The sequence below is a fragment of the Hippocampus guttulatus genome, chromosome 2 (genome assembly GCF_054856545.1).
Source record: "Hippocampus guttulatus isolate MCC_2025c chromosome 2, RoL_Hgut_1.0, whole genome shotgun sequence".
In the NCBI taxonomy this organism is placed as follows: Eukaryota; Metazoa; Chordata; class Actinopteri; order Syngnathiformes; family Syngnathidae; genus Hippocampus; species Hippocampus guttulatus.
Genome location: NC_141262.1, coordinates 9,334,065 through 9,346,249, shown reverse-complemented (window position 1 = coordinate 9,346,249; position 12,185 = coordinate 9,334,065). Strand labels below are relative to the sequence as shown.

General features: G+C 41.3%; 1 protein-coding gene across 1 annotated transcript; it reads left to right on the top strand.

The window, feature by feature from the left end:
• Positions 1-3,143: 3,143 nt before the first annotated feature.
• Positions 3,144-11,352, top strand: LOC147208428 (protein eva-1 homolog C). Its single transcript, XM_086134872.1, has 8 exons — positions 3,144-3,261; positions 4,622-4,821; positions 4,916-5,039; positions 5,448-5,600; positions 7,258-7,401; positions 7,689-7,760; positions 7,864-7,944; positions 9,979-11,352. Exons 1-8 carry the CDS (start codon positions 3,144-3,146, stop codon positions 10,368-10,370), a joined length of 1,284 nt encoding a protein of 427 aa, XP_085990998.1. The 3' UTR covers positions 10,371-11,352.
• The last annotated feature ends 833 nt before the right edge of the window (positions 11,353-12,185 follow it).

The following is a 12,185-nucleotide window of genomic DNA, read 5'->3' as shown; positions in this document are numbered from 1 at the left end:
ACTACCGGGCTGCCCTGTTTATTTATATTTTAAATATTTTAGAAGTCTATTTGACAACACAAAATTAGTTACTATGATAAAATAAAAAAATTATACAAACTTTTTGAAATCCTTGCCATCAGCATGGTGGATGGGTACCGAGAGAAATAGTGCACAGCCAGCTTTCTTAACCAGCTGGATTGATCGTTAGGGGAATGGGTGTCCGTAGGCACTTTGTTATGTTCTCTGACTGTACACTAGGTGGCAGTGTTGCTATAGAAAATACTGTTGAGATGAAATTGCCTGTTAAGAAAATACAGTGTTTGGCTACACTCTGGCCTTATGATTTTGCCTTCCACATCTCATGCTTAAGACGGTTAGGGACGATTATGACGAAAACCCCCGTCCTTGCTTTACCCGTCTTTTTAAAAAAAAAACTTCTCGTCCTCCGTCCCAAAAGTGGGCGTCCGTCCATCAAGTATGAAAAAGTACATGATTTTTGGTTGTACACAATTAAAATTTATTAATCCAACACACAACACTTTTTTATTTTTGAGGGAATTACATCAGTTTACCACATTTTAACATATTAACATGTTCAGTTTAATCAAATCCAAATTTTTTTCAACGTGGTATTTTTCAACATGAAATGACACAGTTCTATTTTTGGGATTTGTGAATTTAAAATGGATTAGATTAGATTAGATTAGAATAATTAGTAAGGCATTATATTATAAACCATCCATCCATCCATTTTCCGAACCGCTTGATCCTCACTAGGGTCGCGGGGGGTGCTGGAGCCTATCCCAGCCGTCTTCGGGCAGTAGGCGGGGGACACCCTGAATCAGTTGCCAGCCAATCGCAGGGCACACAGAGACAAACAACCATCCACGCCCACACTCACGCCTACGGACAATTTAGAGCTTCCAATCAACGCATGTTTTTGGAATGTGGGAGGAAACCGGAGCACCCGGAGAAAACCCACGCAGGCCCGGGGAGAACATGCAAACTCCACACAGGGAGGCCGGAGCTGGAATCAAACCCGGTACCTCTGCACTGTGAAGCCGACGTGCTAACCACTGGACTACCGGGCCGCCCTATATTATAAACCAATTATTTTTATCTTTTTTCTTATCACAAAAAATATAATTCTGCAAAGACTGAATTGAGTGGCAGTCTCTTAACAATAATAGTACGTCAATGAGACCAGAATGGAGAAGTACACTCATTTTGGGCATTCATTGTAAGTGTGTATCCTTCTTTAAATGGAGGAAGTGGAATTTCAAACTCCCTTCCTCAGTGCTTCCTCTCCTTACAAGAAATTTGAAGAAATGAACACACTAAATAATACCAAGTGTCAAGTAAGTTCTGCTTATCTGCCTCGGTAATGATTTGAGGAGTTTTTATCACTTTTTGGGAGCATGACGAATATGGACATATCACATTGAAATTCCAAAGAAAACCTTAAAATTAATGATCCACTGCCGGAACTCGCGGGAGGGAGGGTTCCTGCTATCTGGATTATGCGGCTCATAGTATTCCAGGACAGCCGAACTTGTCGGGTTTGACCGTTCTTAACGGAGGTGAATGGAATTTACCTACCCAATAATGTGGGAGTGCCACAAATATTGAATGAAATGATAAGCCATCATTATTGCGTCCACTCTGTTGCCATGGAGAGAGTGTTTATTCGTGATTGTGTGACAAATAATTCCATTCAACTTTCCGCAAAGGAAATGTACGAGGGGGGGGGGGTGTACATTTACAAGTGTTTGGTCACCGTGACAACAGCATGCTTTAGGAAGAACATCAAAACAAATGTTCAAATAGAAAACGAAAAGTGCTGATTTTGGCATTGCTGTAAGGATATTCCCCCATTTGGAATTTCCAGTCTTCCTGGAAACAGCAGAGAAACGGGAAATACGGGAGCTTGCCATTGACCTTTCACTTACCCCCCCGCCCCTCTCTCTCTCATGCTCTCTCTCTCTCTCTCACTCTTTCTCTCTCTCTCTCTCTCTCTCTCTCTCTCTCTCTCTCTCTCTCTCATACACAAAAAGATAGGAAGGCGCTCTCTGATTAAGAGGCACACACATATCTCTTCTGCACACACACAGTAACTGGAAGTAACATCCTGAAAAAAAATGCCTTATCTCAGTGAACAGGGCCTTCTATGTTGACAACAAGAGAAACTGGATTTTTACCGCGATGAAAAAAAATAAATCTTGCAACCAAGATAAAACTAAATTTTGTCTATCAAATAAAACCAGAACCATGACAACATGTTAGAAAAAGTGTAAAAGAGCATATTTATGCATCAGCAGAATTATACATCTCTCACCAAAACTCAGCTCAGACAGACTCCAGTTACCAGCACATCCTATGGTCCTAAGAAAATGGTCATAAGATGTATCTGCATTAGGCACGGAGCTGTTGATGTTAGGTAAGCCTAGCCTGATTTAGCTTGCCATCAAAGACTGCAATGCAAACAGAAAAACACTTCTAGTTTGCTTCAGCACAAATAAAAACGTTCATGTAAAAAGTGAATGAAATATAGTACAATGTAAATATACAAATGGCGTCTCTTTACCGGCAAGCGGTTAAGCACTGCACATTGACCGACACAATGCAACGGGAAAACTGCAAACCTCTATCAGGTTTTGGATCCACATATAAGATGCTGTGCTGAAATCGTGTTTATTGAACCATAAAAACATGGCGTGATTGTCTGGCAACAAGTTCAGGGTGTACCTGCCCTGGGATAGGCTCCAGCATGCCCATGACTCCCATGAGGATAAAGCGGTTCTGATACTGGAAGGATGGATTTCTTTTGTATGTATCTGCTCCATTTTCGGTAACTTAGTGAGCATAGTTTGTTTTATTTGATTGTTTGTTTTATGGACTGATGGGCCAATTCTAACAGAGGGATCTGAACTCTGCAAAGCAACAAGTGGGCAAACAAATCAGATGACCAGGAAAATAAATCTCATCACTTTTGTTAATCTATTTTGGACGATAATATAAAATCACAATCAATCAGGATTTGTATCTATATGTGCTACATACTTCACTTATTCCGAGTTCCAAATTTTCTGTTCAATGTGGCCTTACTGAAAAAACAATGGCATCATTGATCCAAGTATCTCTCTGCAGGGCCATTAACAGAAATGCGAGATGCGATTCCAACAAAAGAGAGCACAATGACAGAGTTTAGGAGGTTCGGCTGGTTTCTCTCTTTTTTGGCTCTGGAGATCAACACTGCACATTCAGCCCCTGATTTCTCTTGTAAGTACTCTTATGGTCATCTATTGTTTTTCAAGTTGAAAGCAGAAAATGGATGAAACTTACACAGAGATAAGCAGTATCAAGTTAACCTTCCAGTTATGTTGCGGGTGCAAAGGAGTCAGTTTAAAATTGCAAAAAAAAAAGTCCATCTAGAAAAAAAGGTTTTAACATTGTTATAAAAAATATTTAGGATGACATTACATTTTTTTATTCTTTTATAATTTGTATTAGATGTACAGTATCTTTTTTTCATTATTTTTTTCTGGCTTTATTATTGTCCCTCTTTTTATTTCTCATTTCTTTATATATTTTCAAATTCTATTTTCATTTGGAAATATGTCCCCATGCATCATCTATTTGATATATACACCCAGTACCCACACAGCAGGCATACATGGGGGCAGAAATTTTTAATTTATCAAATTTCTTTCCTGTCAAAAATACACTCATTCTACACTATATTTCACATATTGTCACCCTCTTAAAATAATAGCGTGAGTCATATTTACACCATATTCTTCTTTTGCCTTAAACGTCTCTTTGGGATGCTGGCCACTTCTGCTAAAATCGGCTACATACTTAATTTAAATAGATCATTCAGTTCTACCCTGGCCTGAAATAAGATTAATAAATATAATATAATCAGCATTTGTTTTTCATGTTTTCTGGAAAAACAGAAAAAAATGACTTTGGATATTAGGAAGTTTGATGATTTGTCAACCCCCCCCCCCCTTCACACCAACACAAACACGCACAAACACAAACACAATTTATTTCACCTGAATTTAACACAAGATCATAAAACGAGGATACATATTTAATCTAAAAATTACTAATCAGGAGAGTTTAAAAAGTCAAAATGAATGCCGATTCTGTGCTCTCAAAGTAACATGATTGTACTTCTTTGGTATGGCTCATTTCATTTGTATTTTATTGTATTGTGAATATTGTTGTGATTGACTATTTGTTGAAAAGATTGCATTTTGTGTGTGTGTGTGTGTGTGTGTGTGTGTGTGTGTGTGTGTGTGTGTGTTCTAGGCCTAATAATAGTTCATTGTGAGCTAGTGCCTGGTACTGCCCAAAATAAACATACACACAAACACGCACACGCTTGTGTATTGTTGTGCATGTCTACATGTGTGGTCAGAGTCCAGTAAGTCTCAGAGCTCCACCCAGCGACTGGGACACCGCCACCCATTTGGAAATCGAGATTTCAAATTGTGTTTTTATTCATACTTAATACAGTAAATGAATCATGCAATATAGTCGTTTGTCATCATTGACACAAACCATCTTACTAAAACCTGAATACTATTTTGAATAGCGTGAGTACAAATATTCTTTCACTTTCCTCCAACAGTGTATCTCCACAGTGTTCTGAAAAACCACACGGCCCATGCGTGCGCAGGGGAAACGCTCACCATCGAGTGTCCTGCCAGGACATCCGTGGCCGTCTTATCAGCCTTCTTTGGACGGCGCGTTCCTCAACACTATTTGTGCCCCAGCCAAAAGACAAATCTAACCGAGGACGCAGAGTGTTCATCTCCACTCGCTATCAAGGTGATTGTTGTGCCAGTGAGGCACATTCACTGTTCTGAGAACATTATTGTGTTTTGTGTTGTTGTTTGCTGGGGTTATCTTTTTTTCGATGCAGAAGGTGCTGTCAGAGTGTCAGGATGAGCGGTCCTGTCAAATACCCGTCCTTGGCCCCGTGTTTGGGCATGACCCCTGCCCACTCACCAGCAAGTACCTCCTAGTGTACTACAAGTGTAGACCAGGTAGGTGGAAACAAGTCAAGAGGTATATGGCAAGTTATCAAACTTTTCTACCATGGATGCAAGAACAAAAACTCAAATGGTTCAAAATTTCGTGTCTGGGGGCAGTATAAAGCAGACATATGGATATAGTACATGGAGAAAGTCCCAGATACTCAATAAGTTGCAGTAGTATTCACCATTTTTCACAGAGAATCAAATATAATATGCCTGTGAGTATTGTTACATGTCTTGTGCCATCGTTTGTGTTCAAATGTCTGTTGCTCAAAGATGCCATCCATGAGCCAACAGTGGTATTTTGCATAATTGGAACCATTCTGCTCAGCGAAGTTTAAGCAATGCCGTTGCTTCTAATCCACAACATGTTATTTTCATTCTTTAAAGGGTAGCTTGGGTGTCTTGTGTTTTCAGAGTACTACCGCACAAGACTCGTGTGTGAAAATCAACGCTTGAGGCTGGCGTGTAAGAATGACACTATACTGGCCATCTACTCAGCCACCTTTGGACACCTGCTGCATGGAAGCCCCCTGTGTCCTCAGGGAGGGGGCTCGCTGGTGGACATGGGTCAGCAACACTTACAGTACAACAAACCAAGTGGTGTTCATTTTGTCATTGATGACCCAGAGCTCATTGTTTCACTTCTCTTACTCTGAAAACCAGCGGCGGCTGTGCCTTTGATTCTTAATATCACCAATATCGCATTGCAAATATAAAAACATCTAGACAAAAACAAAATATAGAACTATGCAACTGTTCCAGATACAACGCCTGGAGCAGGTAGAATCAGCTCTGGTCCTGTGAAGATGGATTTTAAATCAAATTAGTTAAAAACCAAATTTGTTCGATATAGTTAAAGTTAGATTGAACAACATTTCTGATTCTGAAGGCGCTGAAAGCACACAGAAGCTGTCAAGTGTCCGGAATGCTCCGGACAGAATTGGATACCACAAACATAGGCACAGACAAGAGATTTGACTCAAAAATAAATACCGGTAAATGAAAAAATAAATTTCCAAAGACCGCAAGACCGACAAAGTACAACGAAGGACGCTGGTAACAAAAGGACGAGGGAAAATTGAAAACCAAAAACGCTTGCAAAAGGCAAGGAACAAGAAAAACGTAAATTGCTTGTCAAACTCAAAGGACAAGACATTTCAGTACACCAGAATAGAAACCGAAATATAACAACTATTTGTGTGCAAAGATTCTTGGAAAAATGTGGCGAGAGGCTTGATGCAAAATCTTAAAGACGCCACGAAATTTAAGCACTTGAGGACAGAGTCATTAAGCAAGGCTAATAAACTGACAGCCACTTGTCTGTGAAGCAGAGTATATATAGGCAACTGGTAAGGAGGCACGATTACTTTCAGGTGCGGCTCATGAAGGAACGGCCACTCTCTAGCTGGAGATTGAAAAAAACCAAAGTAAACAGGACAGGATCATGACAAAATCCATCCATCCATCCATTTTCCGAACCGCTCGATCCTCACTAGGGTCGCGGGGGGTGCTGGAGGCTATCCCAGCCATCTCCGGGCAGTAGGCGGGGGACACCCTGAATCAGTTGCCAGCCAATCGCAGGGCACACAGAGACGAACAACCATCCACGCCCACACTCACACCTAGGGACAATCTAGAGCGTCCAATCAGCCTGACATGCATGTTTTTTTTTGGAATGTGGGAGGAAACCGGAGCACCCGGAGAAAACCCACGCAGGCCCGGGGAGAACATGCAAACTCCACACAGGGAGGCCGGAGCTGGAATCGAACCCGGTACCTCTGCACTGTGAAGCCGACGTGCTAACCACTGGACTACCGGGCCGCCATGACAAAATCGAATTGAAAAAAAAAATCAACATCCACGTTTACAAATTTGAAGCAGTGCAGCAAAAAGAAACGTTACCAAACAAAGAGAAAAGTCCAGCCTTTTTGAACTACTTCTGTACTGCACAATGCAAAGGGCAGTTTGACGCACACTTCTGAAATAACAAATACACTCAAATTGCCACATAATAACAATGTTATTATGGGCTTCATTAATAATTAATGATTGTACAAAGACAGTGATCATGCTAATGAGTCCCTCACAATAATTTGCTGGGATAGACTGTTAAACTTATACAACTTACACATATTCAAATTTAGGTTGTAAACGTAGGTCAGTGCTTCTGCTAAGTGTGCTGACTTCCCACCACTGGTGAAAACACCACAATTGTGCATTTCAGAGTGTTTGTCGCCGTCCGCTCTGAGGAAGGTTTCACGTCGGTGTCACGGCCAAGCGAACTGTTCAGTGCTTGCTGACACTCAAACCTTTGGGGACCCGTGTTTCCCCGGCACCAGGAAACACCTGCGAGTGTCCTACACTTGTGGTGAGAAGCCAACTGTCATTTGCTGTATGCTTTAGGTAACTGACACTTGTACATGACACTTTACTTCCACCAAATGCAAAAGGGTGAGGAAGAATGATGTACTATTTTGATCAGTGTTAATATCTATCTATCTATCTATCTATCTATCTATCTATCTATCTATCTATCTATCTATCTATCTATCTATCTATCTATCTATCTATCTATCTATCTATCTATCTATCTATCTATCTATCTATCTATCTATCTATCTATCTATCTATCTATCTATCTATCTATCTATCTAGTTCCCAGGTATCTTTTGGAAGACGTGGGTAGAGAGACAACAGATCCTTTCATGATCTCAGACTACACACACGGTAAGAGTGAACTGTAACACCACTACTACTCTGCGGCATTCAAGTTGTTGAGAGTACAGATGACTTTGATTGGCATCTGAGCGGAGGCCCCTTTCACCTGCAGGTGGATGGTACACTGGCCCCATCTACAGGCCTCAAAATGTGCTACTAACCAATTCTCTGGAGATGGTAGAAAAAATGTTGGGTATGTGCACTGATTATCATACAGTACCTGACTGAGTATGTTTATAAAAAAGAAGGGACTAGTTCAATGTGGCTTGCTCACCGTGAGAGCTTGGTAACAGAGTTAAACAAATATTTATGTTTTGTGTTCAGATTTTTGCCATATTACAACTGTTTTTTTGAAGGATGTGAAGGAGCTCTTCGATGGAGAAATACCTTAGTTAAATACTCCCCAGGCATGTTAAAATAACATTTGTTTCTTTTATGGCGTTTGAAACAATTTAAAAATAAAATAAATACATTAAAACACATATATTAAGAGAGAGGAAGAGCAATCGATAACAGAAAAATATTGTTCAGTGTACCAATCCTTGTGTGTTTACTGTCAACAAACCACTCCCCTTTGTTGTTGTTGGTGGTGGTGTTTTTTTTTTTTACAAACTAACAAACTCATCTCACGATATGCGGTACATCACCAACCATGCCCAAAGATGTGATTGTAAAAATGAACAGATAGTCACCAGTTTGTATAGGTGTAAAAACAGTACTGCAGAGAATCAGAATCAGAATCAGAATCAGAATCATCTTTATTGGCCAAGTATGTAGAACACACAAGGAATTTGTCTCCGGTATAACACGCTGCATTAGTATCATCGTAAACAACAAATCATTGAACCATTTTAGAGTAACCAGTAGCAGTATTTGTAGTACAAGAAGAGTGACTATGTCAGTGACTGTTTAAGGAGTTAATGGCTAGAGGGAAGAAGCTGTTTAAGTGTCTACTGGATTTGGTGCGCATGGATCTGTAGCGTCTGCCTGAGGGGAGTAGCTGGAAAAGGTGGTGGGCAGGGTGCGGGGGATCCAGGAGGATTTTCCGTGCCCTTGTCTTGATTCTTGCAGTGTGCAAGTCCTCAAGAGTGGGTAGGGCGGTGCCAACGATTTTTTCCGCCGTCCTAACTGTCCGTTGAAGTCGGATTTTGTCCTTTTTTGTGGCGGCCCCAAACCAAACCGTGATGGAAGAACACAGGATTGATTCGATGACTGCCGTGTAGAACTGTCGTAGCACCTCCTGTGGCAGGCCATGCTTCCTCAGCAGCCTCAGGAAGTACATCCTCTGCCGGGCCCTTTTCAGGATGGAGATGGTGTTGACTTCCCACTTCATGTCCTGGGAGACTGTGATTCCCAGGAACTTGAAGGTCTCGACGGTTGACACAGGGCAGTTGGATAGTGTGAGGGGCAACTGTGGAGAAGGATGTTTCCTGAAGTCCACGATCATCTCTACAGTCTTGAGCGTGTTCAGCCCGAGGTTGTGTCGGCTGCACCAGAGCTCCAGCTGCTCCACTTGTTGGCGGTACGCAGACTCGTCGCCGTCTTTGATGAGACCGATGACCGTGGTGTCGTCTGCGAACTTTATGAGTTTGACAGCTGGATCTGTTGAGGTGCAATCGTTTGTGTAGAGAGAGAAGAGCAGTGGAGAGAGGACACATCCCTGTGGGGCTCCAGTGCTGGTGGTGCGTATTGATGATGTTGTTGCTCCCAGTCTCACCTGTTGTGTCCGTCCCGTCAGGAAGCTGAGGATCCACTGGCAGATCGTAGGGGACACACCGAATATCACTTTCAATAATATTGAGCACAAAACCAGACTGAGGTGCAAAAATTCCTGTTTTCATTCTTATTCTTTCGCATTTATAGTGTCAAACAAAATACTTGTGCCTCCATCTAATGGTCAACAGTGCAATTACACCCAAAATAAACGGGAGTCCAAACAAAACGAGCCTTTAAACTGTACAAAAACAATATAGTGTGACTGTGAACAAGGAACCTGTGGAAAAAAAACATGCAATGTGTCCTTTCAAATGCTGAACAAATTTGGAATCCTAGTGGTAAGATCTGAAGGCCGTTTTGTTTATATCAGGCTACATTTGTTTTATTTTGTGTTTTTTGAGGTTTTTTTGTGGGGTGGGTGGGTTAGCACTTCCTCATTTATTGGTTTTACAGTTGCATGCATCAAATATATGTTAAAAGTAATTTGAGCTATACCTGCATTCCTTTTCAGAGGTACCTGAACGAGTGGCTCTGTATTTTGTCTCTGGGATCTGTGCTGGTCTGGTTTTCCTGCTCTGCCTGTTTGGAGTACACTCCACGCTGGTGAAGGACGTGAAGGAGCTCGTGTCAGATCTGCGCAATGAGTTGAAAGCACCGAGTCGGCAGCACAAGGACCTCATAGAGGACCTCTACGACGATGATGAACTTTCGCTCTCGGATTTCTCATCGTTTCATCACCTCACTCAGTCATATCGCACGGCGGACGTGCTCGCTGCCCCCATGCTGACTGTGGAAATGATGGCACAGGGTACTGAACACAGTCGAGACCTGCCCAATGGAGACATTTGGCCACATCCAGACACCAACCCTTATGCCATTCATCAGATTACAAATTATAATTAATTTCTCTTTGAACATAATGCTCGAGTCAAATTTGACCCGTTTTGATGTTTGGGAGCAATAAAAACACTCTAAACTCATCCCTCCATCCATTTTCTAATCTGCCTATCTTCACAAGGGGGCAGGCATGCTGGAGCCTGTCCCAGATGTGAGGCTAACCAGCCGACTACCGTGGTGCCCTGGCACTTTACATTCCTCCCTGAAATGTGATGACTTTTCCTAAATGACCCAAAAGAGAAAAATATTTGTACAGGTGCTTTCAATTTACCCATATGTATTTGATCGAAGACAAATGGTGGTAATGGTGGAACTCTTAAAATTGTAAAACTGTACATGCCATAAATACAGTATGTAAATATTTATTGGTGATAGTACTCAAAAGGGATCTTGAAACAACCCTCAAAACTGTCTGTATTTCCACCACTTTTGCACAGGGTCCTGCAGAAACATGCAACTGTTGTATTTTGAATCTTGAAACAGTTAATGATTTCTAGTCATATATTATTATTAAGTGTATTTCTTCTCAAACAATAGTAACAGTCCTCGAGAGCAAACTTGAAACAGCTCCGATAGGTGTCTGTGCTCTCAGCACAATTGTACAGGTTCCCGCAAAAACATGCCCCTGTTCAGCAGGTAATGGGGGGAATCTTGAAACAGCAAAATATATTATTATTATTATTATTAATATTATTGACTGAAATCAAAGAAAATAATACTGCATATCCACACCTGCAGTATATGATAGAGTCACAGTATTTTCAATATACTGAAGGTATTATAACATGGCGCCTAAATACTGTTGTCTGTGGGTGTTTTCCATGTTCTCTAACTCTTATCCTTATTAGGATTGTGTGTGCGCGGGAGTCTATGCCATCTGGGTGAGAGGCGAGGTACACCATGGACTTCCACCACTTTCCCTGATTTCTGTTTGTCATACACGACACTTGCTGCTTTTGTTATTTTAGTCATTAAATGATTCATTCTAGGCGTCTCTCACATTCTTATGAAAGACATTACATAGCTGCTTTTTGTGACACAAATTCATGTCAAGTTAATTTTTTTCTACCACATGTCCTCATTTGGGTTGTGTGTGAAGTGGAGATTTTTCCAGCAGACTTTGGGTAAGAAGTGAAATGACCCTGTACAAAAAAAGAAAAAAATCAAGAGGGGAAGAAAAAAGAAAGCATGAATGCTTAGAGCATACAAACTTCATACAGGAAGGCCTGGTCTGAGATTTGAACGTTGAATCTCAAAACTGTGAGGCAGAAGCAGGAACCAAGAAATCCATGATCCTGCCACGTTCACACAGGAAAACTGGAGTTGTCAATGTTTCGTAAAACAAGTACCGTAATCCGCAATTTTACAAGCTGACAAGCATCAAGGTCAATAATAAGGTACTGTACTATATACTACTGTATATTATCCACACACAGCTTCGCTGACTAGAATGCATCTGCAGCATTAAACCAGAAAGAATGAAACCATATTGTTTCCAGCCAATACTATGAAATAAGATTCCACTTTTGATGTAAAAGATGCAGTGCCAGATCGTCTTTTGATAACCCAAAATAGATTTTTGGGAGTGAGTAGAAGTGCGGCAGATAGCATCATGTCTGCCATGTCTTCGCTCACTACAGATGTATGGACAATGCTGTAATTAATATGTCCCCCTACCTTACTCACATGAAGATCAGTGTGCCGATTTTGTCTCATCGGCCTAATTTCCGAACGTGGACTGTGAACACAACACCCACAAAGCTGCCACCTAGGCCAGCCAAGGATTGCAAAGGGTTGAGAGAAAGAAGATTATCCCTTGGG

Excerpts from the sequence above, each read along its gene's own strand:
- LOC147208428 (XM_086134872.1), top strand. The coding sequence starts at position 3,144 with ATGCGAGATGCGATTCCAACAAAAGAGAGCACAATGACAGAGTTTAGG. Across the intron at positions 5,601-7,257 it reads GGGCTCGCTGGTGGACATGG|AGTGTTTGTCGCCGTCCGCT; the intron begins GTCAGCAACACT and ends TGTGCATTTCAG. Across the intron at positions 7,402-7,688 it reads GCGAGTGTCCTACACTTGTG|TTCCCAGGTATCTTTTGGAA; the intron begins GTGAGAAGCCAA and ends CTATCTATCTAG.